This window comes from Rattus norvegicus, chromosome 13 (genome assembly GCF_021556685.1).
Source record: "Rattus norvegicus strain SHRSP/BbbUtx chromosome 13, alternate assembly SHRSP_T2T, whole genome shotgun sequence".
NCBI classification, from domain to species: Eukaryota; Metazoa; Chordata; class Mammalia; order Rodentia; family Muridae; genus Rattus; species Rattus norvegicus.
In genome coordinates, this window is record NC_141546.1 from 99,014,449 (window position 1) to 99,042,206 (window position 27,758).

Here is a 27,758-nt window from a genome sequence, read left to right on the forward strand (position 1 = left end):
GGTGTGGTTCTCAACCTGTGAGTCGCGACCCCTTGGGGGGGTTGGTCAAGAGACCCTTTCACAGGGGTTGCTTAAGACCGCTGGAAAACAGATATTTATATGACACTAAGGTTCATAGCAGTGGCAAAATTATAGTTATGAAGCCGTGATGAAAGTTTTATGGTGGGAGGGACACCACAGCATAAGGAACTATATTAAAGGGTCACAGCATTGGGAAGGTTGAGAACCACTAGCGTAACTGGTTCCGTGGCCACAGTGATCCCTGAGTCAAGAGATCTGAGTTCAAGTCCTGTTTCTTGGTCACAGATGCCATTTGATACTTCTCTGAGCAATCACAGGTGCTGGGCAGAGAAACAGCATGGGTGTGGGGGTGGGGCATTCCAAAGTAGCAGACTGTTGCCTTGGCTCTTCTGTGCTAAGACAATAGGTGCTACTGTTCCCAACTCCAGTGGTAGCGTTTCACCTCCCCTGCATGAGGTGAGAAACATGTACTAAATTTCTCCCCTACCTGGAGATGGAACCTAGGGTTCCCCATGGTAAGAAAGAACTCGACCTTAGCTCTTCGCCATCCCCAACAGGCAAAAAGTTGTTACCATAAACTTGCCTTGCCAGATAATCTGATGGCTACCCAGAACCTAGTGTCTGCTTCACCCCTACCATTGTTTCTGTGAGAATATACTGAGCAGGGGGGTGTGCCAGCATGCCAGCATGGACTGACACTCAGGTCCCAGTCTCTTTCCCAGGATCTTATTAGCAGGGGCTTCTTAGCTTGTAAGCAATGCAGACTCCTGGCTCCACACTTAAGTCAAAGGTTCTGGAATTTTTTCATTTGTAACAGACGGGAAGGCTGTGGCTCCCCACCCTAGAGCCTGAGGGATTCTAGAGAATGTAACCTTTAACACTGCAGGTGTGGGTGGGTGGGTGTGTATGCGCGCGCACATGCGTTGGTGGGGGCAGGAGCCACCACTCACTACACCACATTCCCAGGTCCCGCCAGAGCCCCAGCTATCTCCCTCAGGAGACAGAACAGCCCTCTACACAGGAAAATTAGACAAGCTGGAACTTTTATTTACACTAAAAGCAAAGAAGGGATACAGAGGAAGGGTTTGGAAGCCATAATGGGGAAGCCAAGCTCTTAAACTCAGTTGCAGTGGGGTGTGGGCCCTGCTGCCGGACGCAAGAGAATAACCAGAAAAAGCGAAAAGGAACAGTCTGCAGCAGGAACCGAGTTTTCGTGCTGGAAGAACCAGGCTCACAGAACCAAGAGTCCCACACAGGGGATGTGACCAGAGCATGCTCCAGGGGCTGAAGTCCACCTCAAACCTGGCAGAGTCCCAGGGCAGCCCCCGAGAGCTTTTGACTTTGGACATTTTGCATTAATTCTTAGCCAGACTTTGAGAGACACCAGGCCAGACGAACTTTGCTTTGTTGCCTTTATGATTTGGGAGGAAGAGACTTGGAGGGAAGGAAGCAGCATTGACTGTCCATCCCTTCCCTGGCCGCCACACCTCTCCCTGCCTGGCAGAATGTTGTTGGGCTCCTTGGGGCTCCGCTGTGGGCTCCCTGGGGTTCAGTGGCATTGGGTGGCAGGAGAGGCACCCCGCAAAGCCACCCATGCCTGCCCCGTTGCAGCTGACTGCATGTGGCCCTTTCTCCTATTTACTTCCCACTTCCCATCCTGGGGCCATCAAGCAAGTGTCACTGTGTCACAGATGTGACCCTGCACGTAAGCAGTAATTGCTGAGGCTAAATCGAGACTACTTATTTCCCAGATCTGCATATCCAGCAGGACCCTCCAGAGTGGTGCTGAGTCTAAATGGGCAACTGCTACTGTCTTCTCCACCTGTCCTTCTGTCCATCTTCCCACCCTACCCACCAGTGCCTAATGGTTGGACTCAGTGGGTGATGTCTGAGCAACACGGCTTTGTGTGCCCCAGGAAGCCTCAGGCCAAAAGGCTGACACGGATGCTGCAGAGTGGTCCCGAAACCTTCTCCGGATCTTGAATATTATAGAAGCAAAGCTGTACTCCTGGCCTGCTGTTGGGGTTGGCCAATGGTCATGGTGAGAGGAACCTCTCTGTGGGGGTACTTTAAAAACAGTTGTGACACACACCAGCACAAGATTTTTTTTTCTCCACTTCTCCCATCATTCCATGGTAGTCCATGAACCATCATTGGTGTGTGCCAAGCCTGGGACTCTTGCCTATATTAATCTTTGAATCCAAGTAAGATGCTGGCCTCAGAGGTGTGAACTAAACTACCCTGGTGATTCTGGTCTCCCAGCTCCCTCTGGTCTTACACACAACCAGCCCAGCTCTCCCAACCGCCACTGCTTTCCCAATGTCGTTCTTGCCCTTTTTCTCCTTTCTTCATGCCCACCTCTCACTTACTGTCTCCTCCTCTAAATATACGTCAGGTCTCATTCAGAGTCTTTCTCTGTCGCTCTGTCTCTGTCTCTATCTCTGTCTCTCTCCCTCCTCTCTCCTCAATCAAATGGGGGACTTAGGCACCCGTTACCCGAACTGGTGTAGCCAGTCACGACAGCTCAAAACCGGATAGCTGGCCCAGACTGTGCTGACCCAGGTTCCAGCTCTGAAAGCACCTGTTCCAGTCTCCCTCCCAGCTTGCTTCTGATCCTGACCTCCCTCCCCCCTTGCCAGCTGCATGCTTATGTAGACCTGTGAAAATGATTCACTTTGATATTCTTTCAATTGTCCCCACACAGCTGTGAACTCGGGTTACAAAGCATCACGGTCTTTAAAGATGGTTTCCTTCCTTCTTTTTTCCCAAACCTGTAATTAAACTCCCAGATGACAGTCTGAGTGGAGAAAAGAGATGGGGGAGATAGACTTCTGAAACAAACAGCTCCTTTGCTGTACTTAGTAAAAGGATCATGGGAGGCCAAGGCTAGTGCCGTCAGCCCCTCAACCTTTTCAGAAACTAGCAACCATCACATTAGAGGTCTGTGTCCTCCTCCCTCAAATTCACCCACTATCCGCATGACTCAGATCCCGGACCTGCCTGCAGTATCCCCGGAAGGCTCTATCTAGCACAGGAAACAAACTAATCCTAACCCCAACCTGACCTTGGCCTAATTCTCTGCAGAACTGACTCCTGGATCCACCCAAGTCCAGGAGTGGCTCAGCGGATAAGCGGGAATCGCTCCCGCCTCACAGTCAACTAGTTCAACAATAGCACACGAAGCAGGGTTCCTCTTCTGAGTTCCCATGAGTCCGAGTCTGAAAGTGCTGGTGGATTCACACTGTCCCCTGGGCAGAAGTATTCTGGTGTCACCTGCCCCTGCAGCTCTGGTTAGCGCACAAAAGACACCACACTGGTGGCCACTCCAAATGGGGCAGAGTAAGCTGCGGCAAATCCTTGTAGGCCAATGACAATGTACCGGCATCCTTTGCTGATGGCCTTCCCGACATTCTATATTTAGGAAGAGAAAAACAAAAGTTAGGTGAGGCAACCTGTTGATTCTTGTACGGGACGTGCACAGAGAATCACTTGCTCTTGGTGTATCCAGAAATCTATTGAGACCCTGCATCTTCACATCTGCAACTCCCAGGTCCCGACTCCTGCTCACAACAGGCGTTCTCCATGCACGGAGTGTGCAAGCACACAGTACATTTCCAGATAATTTGCAAGTCTTCTTAAAAACAGAATGGAGGCTGCCAGCTCCAGAACTAAAATGCCTTTGTTGTTTTAAACTAAGACTCACCCCACGGCCAGGGCCATCATAGGCGGGGTTGAATTTTCCTTCGGGCATGTTGTCAGACAGCCCAGCTGGTCCTTCCTGTGAACCAGTCCCTACTCTGGTCTGACCCACACTTTGGCAACCCGGAAGCCTTTTTATGTTTCCAGAACAATCTGACATCTGTTGAGGGTAAGGACCAGGCAATGTTTTCTGCCTTCTGTTCCTCCTTGGTGAGGGTGCTGCCGGAAGAGGGGTCATCCCAGGAAATCACATCAAAACTTTGAGACCACTAATGGCTAACATCTACTGCACTGTGGTCCTCAGTATTCCTCTTCCTACCTCCAAACTCTGTTGTCATTCTCAGTGACTTTGGCATCCACGTAGCCAACCAGAACCTTCTCTCCACCCCTAAGCTTTCAGCCCTGTGATTTTTTTCTGAGTATAAATTATGCTACCTGTTTCCACTGAAGATCCCGGGCCTAGTCACAAGACATGCCATGATACCCAGTGCTACCTGGTGAAGCCAGCCACTTACCCAAGCTGGCTGGTCGGTCCTTTGGATACAGCCCCAACTTCCGAGCCTATAGTCTTTATTGCCTAAATTATAGATCCTTGGAAAATTGGTTCATCTTCGCCCATTGCCTCCAAGCCAGCGCTCTGACTCCGAGCGCCTTCTCACCACCACCACCCCTCCGCCCCTCTCCTCCCAAGTATAACCATGGGGAATGAGCTTGTTTTTTTCTGGTCTTCCCCACACTTGTTCTTGGTACTTCACCATTCCTTGCTTTCCCTTCTGGGAAAGCATCCTTCTCTGTCAGCCCATCCCTTAGTCTGTACCACTCCAGGGGTCACCTTGACACTATTTCCTGCCCAGGGCCTCTGCTCTCCAAGTGAAAAAAGCTTTGGAAGAAACTGGTACATCTATGTCTTCTCAACACCATTTTAGCCATTTCTCAAGGAGAGAGAGATTGTTGAAGAAATGGGTCAGTGCGAGGATTTTTTACATGTTTGAAATGACAAATACCATGTCCCCCGGGGAGCAATTGCAGCCAACACTTTATAAACAATGACACCAAAATCAAACTGCTTCCTTCTGAAGCTTGACATTTGTGGTATTTGTATCTGCACATTTGCTTTCCCATAACAAGTTGTTTCCTTTTTAACTACTTATCTTTACAATTTGGGGGGAAGTTTTCGAGATAGCTCATTAACTGCAAGCTACTGCCTACCACACCAGTGCTATTCAAGGGAATGGGCTTAGTATAAAACAAGTCTCTCGGAGGGGGGCTGAGGATGGGAGAGTCGGGGAGAGAGTACCAGGCTAGCCTACCATTCACACCTTGCTTTCAGAGCCTATGACTGTATTTCCCTGGAGTAGTAAGCGGGACTTTGGCAGTATGAGTTACCAAGGCTCTTGAGATAGGAGGGTCCCTGGGGCCTCCTGCATACTAGGCAAAAAGTGGCTTGACCTGGGTAAGTATCCTAATTAGAGGGATTGGGAGGTGGGAGTGGGGGAAGGGGGAGGAGGGAGTCAGGCAGAAGATGGAGGGGAGAGAGGGAAGGAGGAAGAGACTGGAATCAGGGATGGGTGATGGTGGTGGGACACTTCTGTCTTTGAAAGGGAGGGAGATGGCCTCTGGAGCTTCAAAGAGCCATGAAGGAACAGCCCTGACCATTTTAGCTCAGAAGGACTGTAGGAGGACATTGTGTCCAGTCCCCAGTGCTGGGGACTCCATGTCCCTCTGACTTAGAAGAGGAAACCAGTTCTCCTCAGACATCTCTGTCTGGTCACAAAGGTCAGTCCTTCTGTTGGGCTGCTCTCAAGTCTGGTGCCAACCTGAGGTGGGCAGTCAGCTACAGATCTGAGTGAGTGGACAAGTGCCCACCTCTCAAAGGACCACAGCCCATAGCTCCAGGACCTCAACCAGGTGCTCTGGTACCTAGAACTTCCACATGGATTAATTTACTGACTCTGGATACTGCCTGCTATGTGTGTCGGTAAGGTAAGGTGTGTGTTGGGGGGCGATCAATGCCCACTGTCTTCCTAAATTACTGTCCATCTTACTGATTTATTAGAGACAGGATCTCCCTCTTATATCTGAGTTCAGATTCTCCTACCTGGCCCCGCTCCTGTCTTCACCTCCCCAGAACTGGAATTATAAGTAGGTGCCTCCATGCCGAGCTTTTCCTGGGTCCTAGTGGTTAAAACCTGGGTTCTCATGCTCACTTGGTAAACACTTTCTACACCCGGCCCCTTTTTTGTTGTTGTTTGATTGGTTGATTGGTTCGTTTTTGTCCTTCCTAACCCCTGCCAAGCCAGGGTCTCCCTGTGTGGCCCTGGCTGGCCTTGAACTCAGAGATCTGCCTGTCTCTGCCTAAGATTAAAGGCGTGGGCCGCCACCACTCAGCTGATGCCTTCCTTATCATCAGATGGTGTAGAGGGAGAAATGGAGACAGTTGGAGAAAGCCACACCCAGAGCCACAGGCCGTTGGACAGCCATGCAGCATGCAGCCCATACATCTGGTAGACCAGCTCTTGGCCCTTACTTTAAAGAGGACATTTCTCCTATTCCCCCACCCACTTTTGTGACACGGCCTAACCTAGGTCTTGGTACATGTTAAGCAATGTTCTACCAGTTAGCTTCACCCCCAATTCTCACGGTTTGTTTGTTTGTTTGTTTGTTTGTTTGTTTTTTGGGTGTTGTTTGCTTGTTTGTTTGAGGGTCCCACTCACTATGTAGCCCAGGTTGACCCTGAACTCCATCCTGATCCTAACTTATCCCATGCTTTCTGTTTTATCCTCAACTGTCTCTTAGCTTCCTTAGTAACATGATTTAGTTCTTTTCTTACCATGCTTCCCCCGTGCCCCTTAAGGATGCCTGCAAGGGCAGGCCATGATTTTCAACTAAGTTCTGAGGCATGTTCCATCCAGAGGAGGGGCCAGCCTCCCTCCCGATCCTTCCCAGCTCTTTTGGCTGTCTGACTGTGCAGCCTCAATCTCTTCAATGCCAGTCTCCTTCACTGCAAAGGGGGCCCAACCCCAGCTTCCCAAGGTTGCTGAGGGGGCTGAGGCATGGAATATAAAGAAGGTAACAGCTATCCAGCCTCCTGGCAGAGCCCTTCCTTTCCCCAGTGCCCCGCAGACAGCACTTACAGTAATATATGTGCACCATAGGAATGCAATTATTACGTTACAATCAACTGGGAACATTGTTCTCTACAAGAGGCCCAAGCACAAAGACTTCCAGAAGGCTGGACCAGAGCAGCGAGGGCTGTAGGACCATGCTGGTGGGGGTGGGTGGGGCAGCAGGGGAGTGAGCCTGTTCTTTCAAGTTGCACAAAAGCCAACAACTTTCCTTAAATAGAAGCAGGAAAGGGCTTGTGTGAAGGATCTGAGAAGTTAACAGGAATGGGAACTAAAGGAAAACACATTCCATAATAACGGATAACTGGAGCAATGATTCATTTTTAAAAGAAAGCTTTGCCTGGTGCTGAGGGGAGTGTAGATCACCCCCCATCTTCTGCAGGAGCCTCGGCTATTCTTATCAGCTTTGCAGAAGAGGGGTTCCTTGGTTTTTGTCCTTCTCATTGAAGCCTGGTGCCCTCTCAGCTGACCTGAGAAAGTGGAGGTCAAGCTGACCCTTGTGACTCCTCACTTGGGGCTGGAATCCCAGACTTCTTGGGTCTCCTGAGCTAGTGCATAAGATTCCAGAACTTCCTCACAGCTTTCTCTCCATTCTAGACAAAAACAAGAAAAAACCCCCAAAACCAAAAAAACCTTGCCATGTTAACATTTCTCCATGTCTCTGTCTCTTACCTACACACACACACACACAACACAGGCACATTCATGTAACATAAAACTAACCAGTTTGCTAGAGAGATGGCTCAGCAGTTAAGAGCTTTGATACTCTTTCTAGAGGACCTGGTTGAGTTCCCAGCACCCACGTGGTGGCTCAGACCATACGTAACTCCAGCTCCTGGGGCAGCGATGCCCTCTTCCGGTCTCTGTAGACATAAGGCAAGTGGCACACACATACATGTAGGCCAAACACCCATCTACATATTTAAATAAACGATTTTATAAAGTGAAACTGTAGAACTAGAGTTTCATAAAGGTTACTCATTGTCAGAGCCCGAATGTGCAGAACTAGAGTTTCATAAAGGTTGCTCATTGTCAGAGTCCGGATGTGCAGGGCCAGACGTGCCTGAGGGAGAGCCAGAGATAGGACTTGCCAAACCAGCTATCAGCCCCAAGGACATTGATCATCTGTAGCCACCCCCTCCCCTTCCTTCACCCCCCTGAGTGAGATGAGCCACCCTACCTGCCTGCCGAGCTGCTAGAGAGCACGTACTCCTTGCTGATGTAATTTCGCGCCGAAAGTAACTGTGCACCATTTGAATTGACCAATCATGTGTAACCGCGTGAATGCCCCTAACCTCCCCTATATAAACCCCCAGAGTTTGGAAGCTCGGGGTCGATTCCTCTGTCTCCTGTGTGATACGTGTCGACCCGGGACCTCGTTAATAAAAGCTACCTCTTGCTGTTACATCAAGAATGGCTACTCGTGATTCCTGGGGGCACCCCACCCCGCGATCGGAGCGAGAGATGCGGCTCCCTGTTTAGGGGTACGCTCTTTCAAAACCATGGTGACCCCGAGATGTTATAAGGTTCTGTACACTTCCCAAACATTCTCACCCCAGAAGGAAACCACAGACACAGCAGACCTCTCTCTGCCTCTGCCCAGTCCCTAAAAACCACCAAGCTATGTCCTGTCTACATTTTCCTAGTTCAAATAAAGGCACTCATGGAAACCATAGGTAACCCGTGGGTCTGGCTTTCTTCACACGTTGAGGCCCGGGAACATGCGCTCCATTCCTTCTTACAGCTACCGAAGGACCACGGTGGATGCTCATGGCATGTCTCACCCTGGTGCATCTACAGAGATGCTTGGATCACCTCTTGGCCATTGGTGATATTCTATAAAACTATTTATGTCACAAACACTTATGAAGGCAAACACCCTTTCACATGAAAAACTAAAATAAAAGAACATTAGCTCGGGTAGCTGTTCAATTTTTGTTTCAAGGCAAGAGTCTTACGTACCCTAACCTGTAGGGTAACCAACCAAAAATCACTTTGAACTATTTTTCCACTCTGTGTGTGTGTGTGTGTGTGTGTGTGTGTGTGTGTGTGTGTGTGTGTGTTTTGAGAGAGGATGTCTCTGTGTAGCCCTGGCTCTCCTGCAGCTCACTCTGTAGACCAGGCTAGCCTTGAACCTTGAACTCACACAGTACCCTTACCCACAGAGCCAGATCTTGGGCTCTGATTTTCTTGCCTCCACTTCCAAGGTGCTGGGATTACAGGTGCGCACCACCATACCTAGTCTACACACCCTAGAACTCCAGCCAGGACTTTAGGCTCACTAGGCCAGCACCCAACCACCCGGGCACACTGGCAGCCCAGCCTTCTGTTTCATTTGTTTGCTTCCTCGTTTGTTTACAAATGGGGTTTCCCCTGGCCATCCTGGAACTTGCCAGAGATCCGATTGCTTCTGCCTCCCCAGAGCTGGGATTTAAGGTGTGCACCTCCAACTGACTGACTTAGTCTTTTTCAGAAAAGCCATCCTAATGAGTGCTGTTTGATTCCTCAGTTTCAGCCAGGGTGAGTTCTTTGTTAATAGGCTCTTGTTATATATAGCCCAGGCTGGCCCTGTATTACCACTCATCCTGTCCCACCTGGGATTACTGGTGGGTTTCCTAGCTTTGGCTTCATGTTGACACCATCACTGACTTTACTTACCTCACTTGGATGAGTAAATGCTAATATTCTGCTGTGAAGGGATCCGGGTGCCCCAGCTCTGCCACCCTCCCTGGCTCTTCCCACCCGCTGTTAGGAATCCTATTTGCACCTCTAGTGTATGCACAATGCTTGGCACAGAGTGGCCACCCCCAAAACTTCCCTAATGCCAGCCACCAACTAAGGCTCTGTGTCATCTCCTCACTTTCGGATGGCATCCTTACTCCCCAAAGTCCTACTTCACTCCAACAATGCGTTTTACCGTCGCCTGCTTGTGAAGAAGACTGAGCCATATCATTCAGAATGATAAACTAAACTCCCGGCAAGCGACCGAGTGTCTCGGGTGTGACAAAGGTCACCCACTGGAGACTACTGATAACTGGACACTAATTCCGGAAAGTCCAGGGGACTTTGGCCAGCACACACACAATCAGTGAGTTTTGTGATTCCCCCCACCCCACCTCCCTCCCTAGCCTTGTCTAGGTCAAGAGAGCAATTCTGCTTTTTTAGGGCAGGGGGCATCTAGAAACCAGAACCATGTACCCTGCAAATGAAACTCATTCCATCCATCCTTCCTCTTGCTCTCCCACCAAAGTAAAAAGGCAGGCAGAACATCCTAAGTTTCGGGGTGCAAGAGATCGTTGATTAGAGAAGGGGATGCATTGACTGAGTTAGCAGGCCCCGTGGGTTAACGCGGGCGTCTAGGATTCAATCACCTAACGTTCTCCTGTGGCGGGGTACCCGGGAAAGAGTGTGGGAGATAGACGGTCCCGGACTACAGCTTCGCAACTGGGCCCAAGGTTCCAAGTCAACTACCCTCAGCATTCCCACCAGCTCCAACTGGGAGCAAGGGTCCTGCCCGCCTAAGTCTAGTGACCGTACCGGGGGCATTGGGGACACGGGCACAACTCCACCCAGCGCGACTCCCGGTTCTGTCTGAATCAGAGCGGCCCGGCCCTGGGGACCTACCTTGCCGTACTTCTTCAGTTTTCGCCGGTACCTCTTCTTGGGTTTGTCGCCTGGCGCCGGCTCCTCCAGGGAGTCGTAGCGCTCCGGCAGCGCAGCCAGGTGCACCCTGCGTGCGCTCGGGGTCCCGGCGCGCCGCCCGTCCTCTTCCCGCTCACAGTCCTGGCTCTCCGGGTCCTCGTCCTCGCCCTCCAAGTGCTCCACGATAGCATCTGTCTCCTCGTCACCGGCGCGGCGCAATCGCCCCAGGGGCCCTCGGCCCACCAAGCTGCTCGCCTTGCTTCGGAGCCGGGCGCCCACCGTCATGATGCCGCGGAGCTGCGGAGAAGGGCCCGGGCTAGGAGGCAACCTTTGCTCTATGCCCCGCCCCGCTCCTGCCCCAGCGGACCGCCCCGGTCCGGTGCGCTCCGGCAACCGTAGGTCGCAGCACACCCACGCGGTGGGGTCCAGGACTACGGGCGGAGCGACAGGCGCGGGCTTAGCCAGACCGGACATAAAGCTTTCCGGAGAACCCTACAGCAGAAGCCAGAGCTCAGGGCAGGCAAGTTCGGCTGCACTGGGAACAGAATCCAAACAACAGACCTACTACAGGTGCAGGCACTTAAAACTGACCGGGCGTGGTGCACACACCTTTAATCCCTGCAAGTGGGAGACTGAGGCAGGTAGATCTCCGAGCTCAAGGCTATCCTGGTTCACAAGTTCCGGGATAGCCAAGGCTACAAAATAAAACAAATAAACAAATGGTGGAGATGGTATTGATCATGAAGGTTCCTCAGTGCTGGCGAGGATGTACTGACAGGGTCATGAAAATATTATTTTCAGGCCTGGGGATGTAGCTCAGTTAGGAGAATGCTCCCTTAGCATACACGAAGTCCTGGGCTTTTATCCCCAGCGGCACAGAAGCCCCAGAAAGGTGGTGGCACGCGCTTGTAAATCTCAGAACCTAGAAGTGGAGGCAGAAGGATTAAGGGTTCAAAGTCATTCTTGGCTACCGTGAGTATGAGGTCAGCCCGGGCTACATGATACCTTGTCTCAAACACAAATAAGGAGTGCGTTATTTAAGAAAATGGTAACGCGCTGAGTGTATTTCACGTATATTTTTGTCTTCACAACGTTTCTCTGCCTGACTATCGGCATGCCTGTCTCCTATCAAAACATTCCATACATACTTACAACTAAGTAAAGGGTGGAGTCCGTCCTTGAAAAGCTAAGCAGGCATTTAGACAGCTCGTTCTTGGCAGTGCAACCTGGACAACAGCTATCAAACCCTGTGTGTGTGGGGCTCTCACTCCGCTTTATAGGAAGGAGAGATGAGATCAGTTTTTACAGAAACGAAGCAAGACTGGCTTCTTTGTTGTTTTCAGATCAAATCTTCTTACATTAAATTGATTCCTGAACATTTTAGAGACATGGCAGTGTTTTGTTTTATAAAGATTCATTTAAAAAAACCTATTTTTAATTATGTGTAAGTATGAACAGAGTCTTTGGCCCGGAGCCGGAGTTACAGACACGTGATGTGGTTGCTAGAAATCCATCTCTGGTCCTCTGAAGGAACAGTATATTCTCTTAATGGCTGAGCCATCTCTCCAGTCAGTTTCTAACATTTAAACTTTCTTCCTCCATGGCCAGACATCTCCAATAGCCCCTTGTTCAGATACCTGGAAGCAGTTCTTCCCACAGTTAGTGAATGTGGCTTCCACTTTGGAATGAGAAACACCTGCTTCTATACTTGTTTGCATTTTTTTATTTAATGTCTTCTGCAGAACTAGATCTTTTTGGTGTCTTAAGAGGTTTTTAAAGCATTATTGCCCCTTTGATCTGAAAGGGCCAGAGTTGAGGTCATTCTAAGGCCAGTGGGAAAATTCCACCTCAAACCTCCAAGCACAAAGACCCCTCCCTGGAAGGTAGGGCTGGTTTAGTTCCCAGAGCAACTGCAAGCCAAACTGACAAACAAAGCCACCTGTGACTCCCAGCAGACCTCCCCTTGACTCCCAACCGTTCCCCTGATAAGTCCAGAATGGTCCACTAATCACGAGTCAGCTTAGAGGTCACTTTGCCCCATCAATAATACCCTGCCTTTTTACCAATTGTTTGCAAGGTATATAACTCCCTGCCAGAGTCTGCTTGGGGTCTTCTCGCCTTGAAGTGGGAGGACCCCGACGTGTTGGAATAAAACTCCTCTTGCTATTGGATCAATCACCGTCTCCGTGAGTCTCATTCAAGAGGTCCCAGGAGAGATTCAACTCAGACCTCACAGATCTTGTGTTCCTGGTTTTGAAGTCTTTTCCATTCTTGCTTGATTTCTGTACTTTTTTTTTTCTTCTGGAGCATCTCATACAGATTCTTCACTGGAGCTTTTTCTTCAGTTTGTTTCTTCTTCATCATTGTCATCATCACCATTGTGAATTCTGATTGAACCCCTTCTGGGAACCCTTGTAAGGAACTCATGGAGGTAGCGATCGATGCAAAAGCAAGAGGAGCTTTATTGATCCAACACTCACTGGGGTTGACTCCCTTTGGAGAGAGATGACCCTGAGCAGACCTTAATAGGGAGTTATTTACCTTTGATAGAGACATACTTCAAACAATAGGGCAGACCAATGAACAGTGGTAACTAGGCAGGGTACTATAGGTGGGGCGAAGCGACTTCCAAACTGACTTGTGGTTAATGGACTTTTCCGGGACTTTTCGAGGGGATCAGATGGGGAGTCACAGGTGGCTTTGTTCAACAGTTTGGCTTGTAACTGTTCCAGGAATGAAACTAGTTCTACTCCTCCTGGAAGGGGTGGAGGTCTTTCTGTGCTCGGAGGTTTGTGGTGGAATTTTCCCACTGGCCTCAGATTGACCCCAACTCTGGTTCTTTCATCATGATCATGATCATGATCATCATCACCACCACCACCATCACCTTTGTCCGTTTTACTTTTTTTTTTTTTGGTAGAAACTTGTTACCACCTTCAGTGGAGATAGCTTCCCAGAAAGACTCAGGAGTTTTATATTTTCCTCACTTCTTTTTCTGTTTGTGCATCTTTCACATCTTTCATAGCTACTGGGTGCTGTCCACTTATATGTTTAGAAAAACCAAAAGAAAGAAAGACTCACTACGTAGCGCTGGCTGCCCTAGAAATTCACTATGTAGACCAAACAGGTCTGGAACGGAAACAGATGGATTCACAGAGATGGGCCACTCACCTCTGGTCTCCAAATGCTGAGATTAAAGGCGTAGGCTACCACACCCAGCTGGGGTAGGTTTTTTTTGGAAAGAAAAAAAACCACACACAACGTATTTACCATTGTAGGTGTGGTAACATACACACACACACACACACACACACACACACACACACACACACACACACCTTTAATTCATGTGGATGGAGAAGCCGAGGGGGTGGATCTGTGAGTTGGAAAGCCAGGGCTACTACTATGTATCACCTAGTGAAACACTTTCCAGTATATATCATAGCATCATCTATATTTTTCTAAAAACACAAGGCCATGTGCTCACAGTGATAGAAAGTGACGCAGCCTCCTGGGGACAGGAGAGGGGATTTCTGAAGCATGCATATGACATCATGTCATACAATTCTAAAACCTGGGATTTGCACATAGCATTCCCAGAGTGCACTGACTCAACACACTTGGGACATCATGTTTGCTTTCTGGTTGGGTTTTATTGTTGTTTGTTTTTTTTTTTTTAACACAGGGTCTCACTATGTACTTCTGACTTACATGGAACTCACTGTGTAGAACAAGCTGCCTCAAACTCATAGAAATCCTCCTGCCTCTGCCTTCTGCGTGCTCCTTGTCTCTTTCTTTTTATTGTTATTGTCTTTTCCTTTTTTTTGTTTGTTTATTTGTTTGTTTGAGGCAGGGTGTCTTAGTTAGGGTTTTACTACTGTAAACAGACACCACAACCAAGGCAACTCTTATAAAGGACAACATTTAATTGGGGCTGACTTATAGGTTCAGAGGTTCAATTCAGTATCATCAAGGCGGGAGCATGGCAGTGTCCAGGCAGGCATGGTGCAGGAGGAGCTGAGAGTTCTACATCTTCATCTGAGGCCACTACAAGACTGGCTCCCACATGGCTATGAGGAGGGTCTCAAAACCCACTCCCACAGTGACACATTCCCTCCAACAAGGCTATGCCCACTCCGACGATGTCACACCTCCTAATAGTGCCACTCCCTGGGCCAAGCATATTCAAACCACCTCACAGGGACTCTCTACATAGCTCCAAGTTTCCTGAAACTTCTTTTGTAGCCCAGGTTGGCTTAAAACTCATAGTAAACTGCTTGCCTCTGCCCCCACCAGGTGCTGGCACTAACAGCAAGTGCCACTCCACCCGGCTGCTTGATTGCCTTTGAGACTTCAGTCTTGCTATGTCCACCACGCTGGTTTTGCATGCCTAGGCTCATCTGGTCTCTCATTTCCAGAACATATCTTTTCCCTTTTTCCTTTTTAAAACTTTTAATTAATTAATTTGTGTGTGCGTGTGACTTTCCCATCATCCACCCCAATCCTACTTACCTTCCCATCCCTTCATATCTGCTCTCTGCTCGACTTCTCCCCACCTCCCCACCCCCAAAATACCAAACCAAAATAATTTTAAAAAATATCACTGTGGAAGCTTCAGTGTGCACTGTGCACCCTTCTGCCTTCTGCCCAATCAGCTTTACTTGCAAATGCTCCTGTTGTAAGACCCCATAGTGGCCTTACCTCAGGAGTGCCACCCACAGAGCATAGATTGACAAAGTGACCGCTGCAATAGCATGAGGGTATAAGGTTTTTAATCCACGTACGTGGGGTTGCTCATCCACACAGGGAGAGGCAACCCTGAACCCAAAAAGCACACAACTTTTATTCCTTACAGAGGGCAGACTTCAGCAACAGGGTTAGCTGGTCTATTCTCATTGGTGTACACAGGACAAAGGATCTTGTCAGGTATTGGCTAGCCTGCTCAAGGGGCTGTTCTTGGCTCAATTAATCACTTTCCTCATCCAGCCCTACACCTGGCCTTGGTGAATCACTGGGAAAGGGCTAAGTTGGCACGTCCCTTAGAGGGGGGTGAACTGGGTGGTCAGGCAGGGTCAGGATGACATCTTGCGGTTGTTCTTGGAATTTACCACAGGGAGGGGTAGGGGGTCTTTCTGAGAATAGTTGTTTTTTCTTTGTTTTGTCTTAATTAGCTTAGTCAGAATCTTGATCACCAAAACTTTATCATATCACTGGGCATCCTGACGTCAGATGTATCTCTCAGAAAGGTCACAAGTTTGTCATAGGCATCCTGACCACCCGATGTATTTCTCAAAACCTTGTTTTTATAGCTTTGTTTTTCACATCTATGAAACTTTATTTCTTCATTCCTCTGCCTTCTGCCTCACTACCAATGCTAGGACTCCTCTCAGATATCCTGTTGTAGCCCTGTGTCATGGAGGTCCTGCAGCCTTGGATCTGAGACTGCCCCTTCACACACTCCAGCAGTTCATAGATAGGGTGGGTGTTGTGGTGGACCAACTCAGAGCCCCAGATCTGAGTCTGGGTGGGAGCTGAGTTGGTCACCCCACCAGCAAGCCTCTGTCATCAGAGCCAGCGCTCCAACACTGCCCAGAGAATGTGCCAGGTCTGCTCTCTAGAGCGCTGTATGTGGGGGCCAGGGTGGGGGCAGCTCTCCCTTGCCCATGCCCTCCTGGCCAGCTCACCCTCCTTCCAGCCCCCAGGGCCAGCTCTATTATGCTGCCCAGGCAAGGGTCAGCCCTGGACTGCAGTAGCCCATAAAGGACAGGGCCAGCTCTCCTGACTCACATCACCAGAGCCAGCTCTCCCAGGCTGCTCAGGTAAGGGACAGGCCAGCTCTTCTGAGTGCGGTGGCCTGTAATGGATGGAGCCCACTCAGCGCAGTGCTCAGACATCAACATGGCCTCAGGAGGCAGCCCAGCCCAGAAATGCCTGCATGACCTTTGTTGGTAACATGGGCCTCTGACATTGACACAGACACTGACCATGATATAGGACCATGGACCCAGACATGGCCCTTAGCGACAGCCCAGGCCAGGACATCCCATGGCCTCAGGTGGTTGTGGAGCTCCTCATATCCGCCTGTTCCTCACTACCGTCACTGCCGAGTCCTCGGTTCCACCTCTCCACTGTACAGGAACCTGGCACCTTTGCTTTCCCCTCCATCTCTCCGTGGCTTACGTTTTCTTTCTCCATCATGTATTTGCCCATCTTGGGGCTGGACTGGGCACTTGGGTGTCTTTCTTCTGAGCCCTGTGGGGCTGAGGGATGCCCCTTGCTTTTCATATGGGTGTTTACCTCTGAGTTCTGGGGAATGCAGAGTTAAGTAGAACACAGTCATGCAAGAGAAAGCGAGGACATGTGCCAGGAGGAAAAGAGGCTGGCAATATTCACCACTTGCAAGTGATACGCTCCTCTGTTTACAAGGCCTGGGACAGTCCATCCCAGACACTGGACAGTGACCTACTAAAGACTGAAACTAGATCCCCATCTGTCCGTGTGTGTGTGTGTGTGTGTGTATACATACATATATATACATATATGTACATATACACATATACATACATACACACACACACACACACACACACACATATATATATATATATATCTCAACTCAATTCAAGTAATGTAACTCTGAAACTGCTAGAAGAAAACAGTTCAAGATAAAGGCTTAGGGGCTGGAGAGGTGGCTCAGTGGTTTAAAACGCTGGCTGCTCTTATATGGAGAGCCCAGGTTCAGTTACCAGCACTCACCTCGAGGCTCACCACTGTACAGCTCTGTGGTCTGTATTTGTTTCTTGCACTCTTACAGTTCACACTCTCACAGTGTTCTGCTTATGTGCATGAGGCCAAATGCACAGAGACCAGACCCTCTGAAACTCTAAACAAGCAAGCAAGCAAGCAAGCAAGCAAGCAAGCAAACAAATCCAATTCCTCCTCTAAGTTATTTCCTTCAGCAAGTAGCCATGGAGCAAAAGGGAAAGCCCAAAGGACCAGAGAAAGTGTTTGCAGGCTCTAGTCAGTGTGAAAGAGGAAAAGAACTCAGAACAGCAGGGAGACTTCACAGAGCCTCAGGGCAGCACACGGAGACTTCACAGAGGGTGAGGAGGTTTCTTCGGGAAGGTAATATGTTATCTGCATAAGGGACAACCATTCCTCCCTGCTGTGCGGTAAGGCAGCCATCACAAGGGATGTCTCCTGGCCAGATGTTGACAAGTGCAGTTGGATAAACTCTTACATTTTGGGTGACTTGGAATGTTAGAGCTCCCCCGCAAGGGCATATGTAGGTCCCATTCTTTTGATCAGGAGGAAATAGTTTTCCCTTAATGTGGCTCACCAAGTGTGATGGTTTGTTTATGCTCTACTCAGGGAGTGGCACTATTACAAGGTATGGCCCCGTTGGAGTAGGTGTGTCACTGTGGACATGGGCTTTAAGACCCTCATCTTAGCTGCCTGGAAGCCCGTATTCTGCTAGCAGCCTTCAGATGAAGATGTAGAACTCTCAGCTCCTCCTGCACCATGCCTGCCTGGATGCTGCCATGTTCCCATCTGGACAATAAGGGACTGAACTTCTGAACCTGTAAGCCTCAATTAAATGGTGTTCTTATGAGACTTGCTTTGGTCATGGTGTCTGCTCACAGCAGTAAAACCCTAAGACACCAAGCCTCCAGCAAGGCTACTGTATCACTCCCCACTTTGAAGAGGTAACCCTGGCATCATCTAGGAGATGGGTTGAGACTGAGGAATAGATATATTAACCTGTGGACACCAGGAACATTCAGAGATCCATTCCCAGAGATGTTTACCCAAAAGGATTAATGTCTGGCCTGGTGCTTCACCTCTGCTCCTTCAGTTTCCAGGCAGGGCTCATGCTAGGACACGAGAGATCAGAACTCCTTCTGACCTTCTTGACCAGAGAACTGCAGACATTCCTCAAACAGCTGCTTGTGGAGTCCTTGCCATTCTCAGTCTGTCAGTGTGGGCAGGTTTGGGGTCCCTGTGAGACTTTTGCTTTTCACTTGCAGATAGCTGATTGCTTTCTGTGTTCACATGTGATCAGTCCTTGGTGTCTCTCTCTTACACAGGGCTCTCACCCTGTTTCTTCAGGGTCCTGCCTCTGTTCTCCTCTGTGTTAACTACCTCTCTTCAATTCCCTCCTCTAGACATAATTGCATTCTTAGGTAGTGAGGGTTCTGGCCTTTGTACACGAATCTGGAAGGGATACAGTTGAGTTCATGACAACCTTGACAAAACTTGGGCACATCTGTCTTGATATCCTTGATACTGGAGACCAAGACCATTACTGTTCCAGCACAGAAGACCCTGGGAGATAAACCCATTATCAGAAGCATGGCTGTTGTGTGCACCACCTTCTACATCTTAGGAGAGCTCCAGGTCTATTTATTTTAACTTACTCAAGGGGCCTGGTACACGCTACCCACCCCTCCTAGCCTCTCACATTAGATAGGCAACTTAGGGGGAAATCACATTCTTTACCACTCTGAGAACCTCTCATTACTAATATGGAAACTGTCTTCCAAAAGAGCAAGGACATTGCACAACTAAGAGTCATGAAATATATCACCTGTGCCTGGACAAAAAAAGAGTATGGGAGACCTCAGAGAGTTAAGAGTAACTGCCTATTTGAAATAGCTTACATAAAAATAAGAACAATTTTCTATTTGTAAACATAGAAAAACTTTGTTTAGTAATAAAGCTATAGTTTAGAAGGAGAAAGATACCACAGCTTTGAAGTTACATTGTTTATTAGTTTATTCTTATAGGATACAGTCATGAAGAAACGTATTGTTGGAGCTGATAAAAGAAGGTTATGACCCATATAAGACACAGAATAACGGATTTATTTTGCAAAGACTGAAACTCAAGGTGTGCATGTGCATGCATGCACGAAGGCATGTACACACATGTGGGGATGCGCGCGCACAAACACACACACACACACGTGGATAAGAGTGCACATACACAAAATTATGAATCTCAGCTAACCTTCAATCATTTTGCCACTTACTTATTTCCTTCTCTCTGTGTGTGGGGAGGTATTATGATCAGAATCTCAAGACTGAGTTATTGGTGTTCTTTTACTGGCTTTCTTTCCAGTTTCCAGTCTATTCTGCTAGCACACGCCGCAGCCAAAGCTGCCTCCTCCTTATCAGGAAAAAGCACTAACTTCACTCTTCACACTCCCTACACCCAGATCAGTAGTTATGACAACACCAGGCTCCTGCCCATGGTCTTGCCCTCTCTCCAGCCCGGGAGGTTGACAGCAGAGGACCACTCTTGCTCTTAGGTTTGGCTGGGATGTGTATTTGTGTGGCCCTTGCTGTCTGTAGCCTGTTGCTCCTAGAAATCAGTGTTGCCGTCCTGTTTCACATATTACAGTCCAATGACAGTGGAATAAAGGCCAGTGAGTGAGGAAAAGTGCATTTTATGATTAAAAACATCAACTTAACCCCCTGGCAATGGGCAAGGGGACACCTTGGTGGTGGTGTTCTTATACATCAATTAGGGGCAGGCAGATGGCAGTCCTGGGTTCATCCTAGCTGGATGCCTGGCTTGATGGCCAAAGCTGTTTTATGCCTAGGACACAAAAATGAAATCAAATCAAATCAAATCCAGGCAGCACAGTGAGGGAGGAAGATGCTTTCCTCCGCATCATGCAGGAAAGATGCCCATAGACCTGGCCTCTGCCACATGGCATGGGACAAAGACATACAAAGCCCCATTTACCACCAGGGAGACAGAGAACTGTGAACCGCCATGCTAACCACACACCTGCCCTCTGCCCACTGCACAGGTGGGCTGGAGATGCGTGCTTGCTGTCACGTCCTGTAGCACAGAGGGAGGATGTTACCCAGGGGCCCTGCCAGTCGCATGGCCAGCCTGCAGCAGAAGCCACCACAATGTGCGAGTATGTGGTGGTCAGAGGGAGAGACAGAGAAGTAGGACAGCCTGGGCATCATGAAGAGATGGAACTGGAAACTCATGGGTGGGAGAGGAGTATCCTGTTATGAGTGACCAGTCCTGCCACCTGAGGCCATGGTGAGGGCCCAGCCTGAGCTGCTGCTGAGGGCCATGCCTGACTTCTTGGCTATACAGTAGCAGGGGTAAGTGCCGATGTCTGTGACTCATATCACCACTAGAGAACATAGGGATGTCCCTGGTGGGGCAGCTACTGGGGACCACATGAATGTCCAAGGACTGTGCAGAACTTGCCCCGCCCCTCACCAGTCCTAGTGCTCTGTAAAACCAGCCCCATCTGTTGCTTGCAGCAGCACAGGAGAATGGGCCCTGCACTTTACCCAGGCAGCACAATGGAGCTGGCCTTGATGACGAGGGTGTGGGTGAGCTGACCCTGTCACTTGTCTGCTGTGGGGTAGCATGGGTGCAGGGATGATGTCCCCCTCCCCTACCTTTCCCCACCACCTGCAGTAGAAGGGAGAGCTAGCTTTGACGGCATGAGAGTGGGAGAGCTGGCCTGGCCTCCTCACTGGCTGACGCACCCGTGGAGCAAGCTCTCTACCTTCCCTGCACAACATAGTTGAGCCAGCCTTGATGGCAAAGGCATGGATGAACCAGTCCCAGTGTGTGAGAGTAGGCTCATAGGGTGCTGCACTTGGGAGAGCAAGCCCTGTACCTTGTCTGCACTGTGGAGATGGCTCTGGTGGTAGTGGTGCAGGTGAGCTGGCCCTGAGGGCATAAAGCAAGTTAGTTAACCCTGCCTCCTGCCAATGGTGGCATTGGGTGGCCTAGCTGGAGCAGTTCTGGAGCACTCCCTGGTCGTGTAGATAAGGGAGACCCAGCTTGATGGTCAGCCCAGCTGCCACCCACACCCAGATTCAGGACTCTGAAGTGGCCCACCCCAAAATTAATCTTTTGCAAATGCTTGGAATTCCTGAAAGGCTCTTATTGGACCAAAGCTGCAGGATCTCCTTGACACAATAGCTAACCGGAAGGAATCTCAGTGAAGATCCGATATTGATGGGATCACAGAAGCCAGAGACCTCGAACCAGACCAATGACTCATTGCAATGAGCATTTGCAAGTGAAGATGTGTGGACAGAGGGATACACTCTGGGACACACCGTGACACACTACAGCTTCTGGGATATGTTTTCTACATGTCATGGTTTGAATATGCATGGCCCAGGGAGTGGCACTATTAGAAGGTATGGTCTTGTTGGAGTATGTGTGTCCCTGTTAGATTAGGTATGTCACTGTGGGTGTGGGCTTTAAGATCCTCATCCCAGCTTCCTGGAAGTCAGTCTTCCTCTAGCAGCCTTCAGATGAAGATGTAGAACTCTCAGCTCCTCCTGCACCAGGCCTGCCTGGATGCTGCCATGCTCCCACCATGATGATAATGGACTGAACCTCTGAACCTGTAAGCCTCAATTAAATGATGTTCTTATAAGACTTGCTTTGGTCATGGTGTCTGCTCACAGCAGTAAAACCCTGACTAAGACACTGTGCTTTGTTTTTGTATGTATGTTTTTTATTTTTTGTTGGGGAGGTTGCAAGAGTGAGGATGAATATGAGGGGATGGGGAGAGGAGCAGGACTGGGGTGCATGACATAAAATTCACAAAAAAAATCAATAAAATGTTTTTAAGAATCAACTTAAATCTTTAGAAATTAAAAAAAAATCACATGTCTAATTACTTAGTTTGGATGCATGTATGTGAACTGTATGTGCACCTGGTGCCCTCGGAAGTCAGATGAGGGTGTTAGACACCCTGGACTTGGAATTACAGTTGGTTATGAGCCATCACGTGGTGCCTAGAAACAAACCTGGTCCTCATCAAGAGTAGCTGGTGCGCTTTACCGCTGAGTCATCCCTCTGACCCCCCCCCCAACTTAATTTCTTTCTTCCATTCTCTTTCGTTTTCCCTCCCCCCCTCTCATTTTCTTTGGGGGCAGGGCAGCAGGGCCTTACTATGCTGCCCTAGCAGCCTCAGACTTACAGAGCTCTGCTTGCCTCTGCCTCCCAAGTGCTAGGACTAAAGGCTTGCATCATTGTGCCCTGCAAAGAGTTTTATTTACTGAAAGAGTATCCTTCGCTAGAAAGAACTACAAGATCATGCAGCGAATGTGTGGACGGGTGCAGTGGCCTCTTTTGGTAGGACAGATGTCACCCTGACCTAGGGGACGCAGCACCCAGGAAACACTGGTAATGTGTCTTGCTGAGTTTGCCAGGCATTTCCCCCAAATCAGTAGACTCTGAAGGCGGGTCAGGAAACAGGAAGATGTAAAGTTACAGATGCACAGGTGCAGGTCACAGGACAACTTGTGGAGGTCAGTTCTCCCACCATGTGGTTCCCCAGGTCATCAAGCTTGGCAGCAAGCACTTTCATCCACTGACCCATCTTCCAAAAGACTGTTACCCAAGTGGGTAAAAGGTAGCCCCCATGTTGTTTACTTCTGCGCCACATCCCGGGACTCTAGTTCTAGTCCCAGAGTGTCTAATACCCTCATCTGACCTCTGCGGACACAGGTGCACACACAGTACACATCCATCCATCCAAACTGAGCAATTATACACATAGCCTGCTTTAAGGCTGCTGAAGCTGGACTGGAAAGCCCCATGCACCCAACTGCTTTCAGTGATGTTGTAGCAAGCACATCCACAGTGCACATTTCATACTTTACAGTCTGCTTGCCTTGCGTAGGTTGCAAAACTTCCCAACATCTTCTAGCCACAGATAAGACAACCTGGGGCAGATGCCACATGGATGCTGCATTTGGAGCTCTAATCCAGTCTCTCTCTCTCTCTCTCTCTCTCTCTCTCTCTCTCTCTCTCTCTCTTCCTCTCCTCCCTCCCTCCCTCTCTCTCCCCCATCCCCCTCTTTCTCCCTCCTCTCTCTCTCTCTCTCCCCCCCTCCCTTCCTTTCTCTCTCTCTCACTCCCCCCACTCTGGTTTGGGATCCTGGACATTCTCTGGGAGAGCCCTTTACTGTGAGGGTTCTTCCCTGAAGCACTCCACACTACATCCCAGGGACACTCTATGCATGCCATTCTGCTGCCACCTCATGGCCATGCCTGTTCTCTGATCGGTCGCCGGCCTTCAGACTGAAAACTAGCATATACAGACAGCCTTGCACAGAAAAATGTCACAGCCGTGTTTTCTGGATCATGAGATGTTTGTCTTTTGTATTTTTTATCAAGGTTTTGCCCCCCCCCCAATCCGTGTGTGTGTGTTTGTGTGTGTGTGTGTGTGTGCATGCACGTGGAGGTCAGCTTGTGGGAGTCAGCTTTCTCCCACCATTGGGATCTGGAGAGGAGACTCAGGTCATTAGTTTTGGCAGCAAGTCCCCTCACCCAGCAAGCCCTCTGGCCAGGCCTGAGATACTCCGGCTTTAGTTTCTCATTTGACTCACCTCAGTTGATATGGCTAGACTTTCTCCTTCACTCTGTAGGGCAGACTTGTTCTCCATTCTGTATTCTGTTCTTCATTCTGCCTTTTCTGCATCTGCTCATGCCTAAAGATGCTGAGGTCGTTGACTATTGTGAACAATACTTCGGTGAACGCAGCATTCGGGTCTCACTTCAACATGCTGATTTCCTATCAGTTGGCCATTTACCCATTAGTGGGATCGCCGGATTATATGGCGGTTCTGTTAACATCTGAAGAGCATCCATACCGCTTTCCAAAGTAACTGCATGAGTTTACAGACCCCACTAACGGTGGGCAGGAGTTCTCTTTCTCAACAACCTTGCCCACACTCACTGAGATCCTTATCTTTTTGGCAATGCTCAGATAGGATCCTCTTGCTCTCACTTCCCTGGTACCGAGATTACACGCAGGCCCCACCACTCCCTGCTCCATAGTGTGGCTTGTAAGTAAATGCATTTCTGAACTGTGATTTTGGACACTTTCTCCATATACTCATTGGCCATTTGGGTAACTTTTGAGCAGTGGTTTACTAAGATGCCTTGTACATTTGTAAGCTGAGGTTTCTTGCTATTGAGTTGTCTGAGTTTGTGTGTATTTTAGAGATTAACTATCAGGTAAATTATTTGCCGACAGGTTTGTGTTGTAGACCATCTCTCCACTCTGTCAATTGCTGCTTATCTGTCCACGGGCTTCTTACATCAGACCTGAAGCATCATTTTAAAAACATTTCTCTTTCCCCCTCTTGCTGGCTCACTGGCTGTAACTGCTGTGTTTAGGGGTTGTGTTAAATGTATGGTATAGGGGCTGGGGATTTAGCTCAGTGGTAGAGCGCTTGCCTAGGAAGTGCAAGGCCCTGGGTTCGGTCCCCAGCTCCGAAAAAAAGAACCAAAAAAAAAAAAAAAAAAAGTATGGTATACCTCTGACTTACCGTAATCCATCTTAAGGTGATAGCAAACCACACATGTGGTGTAAAGCACTCTGCGAAGAACCTCTAGGCTTGTGTGCTGTCACCATGAAGTTTTGCTTTCACACGTCACAGGTTGTGATGGCTGATCTTGTCAGCTTGGAAAGAGGGACCTTCCTGGAGGAACTGCTTCCATCTGGTTTGCCTATGACCATGTCTACGAAATATTTCTTCCATTGCTAACTGATGGAGGAGGGGTCAGCCAACTGTGGGCGGTGTCATCCCTAGGCAGGAGGGTTTGGGCTGTATAAGAAAGGGAATGTTGGGATTGTGCCAGTAAGCAGTGTTCCTCTGTGGTTTCTGCTTCCTTTTCTGCCTCAGTTTCTCTTCGATGATGGACCCTAATCTGTAGGCCAAATAAGCCTGCCCTCCACCCCTCACTGCTTTGCTCATTGTTTTCTGGTAGCAGCAGAGAGCCGACAGGAGCAGTGTTTTGCTCTCTCGATTCCTTTAGGAAATGCGCGGTCCCATCTTGTACTCTGCTGCCTTTTGTTTCAAAGATTCCCTTGCACATTTCTTGTGACTCTGTGAGTGTTGAAAACTGTGCTTCTCCTGTGTGACAGCTGTCTTCCTCCTTGTTTTGGAAAGCTGTTTTATCTGGGTAGAGAATCCTTGCTTGGCAGTCTGTTTATTTATTTATTTTCAGTATTTTGGACAAGAAACTGGTCCTTACTCGTCCTTCTTAGTTTTATAAGAAGTAACTGTTATGAAAACCAGATGTAGCTTTCTTTGGTATTTGTTAACCAAATACTATCAGCATATGATCGCAAGCAAATTTTCTAAAACCTCCAGCCATTCTGTCTTGAAATGTCTTTAACTCCCTGCCCCCTCCCCGACGGGCTCCTCCCAGTGTGCAATGATTTATCTTCTGTTCCACTTTGGAATGGTTTCTCCTGCCATCCTCAGCTCCACTGCCTTTTCTCTGGTGTCCACTCTCCCCTCTGTGGAGTGCACATCTCTTCCTCGGACTCTGTCAACTATGTAACACTCCCACACATGGATTATGTCCACAGTAGTCATTTCTCCACTTCACACACTCTTGCGCCTTTTGGAACACATCCCCGAGTCAGTACTTATCTACTTTTCTGGCTTTAAACTCGGAGACCTGCCTGCCTCTGTCAGCTGGGATTAAAGGCCTGCATAGCCACTGCCAGAGATTCCTATGTCTGCTTTGAGTTGTGTCTTTCTCTGCATGGGAGCTGCAAGTCCAGGGCTAAGGGGGGCAAACCCTTCTGGGGTGGCAGGAGCAGAGTGCTCTTGCCTGGGACTCGATGACCCCTGAGCTATTTTCAGGCCTGCCTGTCACTGACCGTAGTGTCCTCAAGGTCTATGCCGATCAATCTCTGGCCCTGGGGCTCTTCTCTCCCTCTGGTTCTTGCCTTGTAGACCTGGCCTTGTCTTGGCCTCCAGTGTGCCCCATGTGTGTGAATGTGCATATGGAGGTCAGAGGTCAACCTCAGGTGTCATTCCTCAGGAGTTGCTCACCTTGTGTTCTCAGACAGGGCCTCTCACAGTGGCCTGGGTGGTCTCCAATCAGGCCAGTTGGTCAGCAAGCCCCAGGGCCCCACTTCTGTGTCTCCTGAGTACTGAGATTACAAGCGTGCACCACCACAGCTGGTTTTGTTTTGATTTTCTTTACATGGATGCTGGGGATCCGTTGTGGTAAAAATAAAAAAGCAGCAGTACAGGTTCCCGTGAGTTCTCACTCCAAGTGGATCTATGGGAGCCTTGAGCTCCTGCTGTTTCTCAGCCAGCCGCTTTCACACAGTCCCCTTGGTGGGTTGTTACCACGCCTGACACACACACACATCTCGTTCTGCGGGCCGTTCTATCGTGGCAGCACATCATGCTAGCCAGGCATTCTATAGCCGAGCACAGCTTCCAGAACTGAGACAGGTTGTCTCTGCCTGCCAGGAACATTGCTTGCATCCTCTGTAGCCCGTTAAAAATCAAAGCTCTAGAAACTTGTAGTTTAAGAATTAGATTTGTATGTTAAATTCTCGATCTACAATCCACAGAATAAATTCACTGCCAATTAACATAGAAACCACCCACCAAGACAAAACTGACCTAGACCACCTGGATTGGAATCCTTCTCCTCATCTCCACTCCCCTCAACCACTTCCTAGACTTTTCCTCGCCTACCCTTCCTTCTCATCCAATGATAGGCTTCGCCTTCTCCTGGACCCCTTGCTGTATAATGACTTCATCCTACAGGAATCAAATTCAGGTCTTCCTGCTTACAGGGAAAGCACCTTGCCAACCGTGCTATCCGTAACAGCTCAGATTTCTTTAAACATCACTATTATTGGGGTTGGGGATTTAGCTCAGTGGTAGAGCGCTTGCTTAGCAAGTGCAAGGCCCTGGGTTCGGTCCCCAGCTCCGAAAAAAAGAAAAAAGAAAAAAAAATCACTATTATTATTTAATGTGTATGACTACTTTGCCTGCATATATGCTATGTATGTGTTCTGTGTGTGTGTTTGATGATCACAGGGGCCAGGAGAGGGTATCAGGTGTCCTGGAAGTGGAGTTACAGATGATTGTACCAGGTGGCTTCTGGGAACTAAACTCGGGTCCTCTTGAAGAGGACCTTAACCTGTGAACCATCTTTCCAGGCCCCTAGCTCTGCCTTCTAAACAATGGAACCAGGACATCCCCCTTACTGTAGTGCAGGCTGGCATTTCCGCCAAGGCAAAGCTGGGCTATCACACGGTACACCATGCATTCACGGGCTCATATCGATGTCCGCTAAAACAGTACCGTGAATGCTAGCACCGCACACACCCTCTTACGGTGTCTTGCTCTATTTATCGCAATGTCGGTGGAACATATACCTTATTCTCCTTTAAAGGCTCCCTGGCTCCATCCCTTAAATCCCCTATATATTCTCCCTATAT

At 49.0% G+C, this 27,758-nt stretch overlaps 1 protein-coding gene across 1 annotated transcript; it reads right to left on the minus strand.

Annotated features, from left to right (window-relative positions):
* Positions 1–1,047: 1,047 nt before the first annotated feature.
* Positions 1,048–10,784, minus strand: C13h1orf115 (similar to human chromosome 1 open reading frame 115). Its single transcript, NM_001100857.1, has 2 exons — positions 10,470–10,784; positions 1,048–3,432 (listed from the first exon to the last, which is right to left on the minus strand). The coding sequence occupies exons 1-2, from the start codon at positions 10,770–10,772 to the stop codon at positions 3,313–3,315; spliced, it is 423 nt and encodes a 140-aa protein (NP_001094327.1). The 5' UTR covers positions 10,773–10,784; the 3' UTR covers positions 1,048–3,312.
* Positions 10,785–27,758: the final 16,974 nt, after the last annotated feature.

What these genes read in the sequence shown, in the direction of transcription:
- C13h1orf115 (NM_001100857.1), bottom strand. Translation starts at nt 10,772, where the DNA reads ATGACGGTGGGCGCCCGGCTCCGAAGCAAGGCGAGCAGCTTGGTGGGC. An exon ending in AACTGAAGAAGTACGGCAAG is followed by an intron (nt 3,433 to 10,469) that starts GTAGGTCCCCAG and finishes TCCTAAATATAG; the next exon opens with AATGTCGGGAAGGCCATCAG.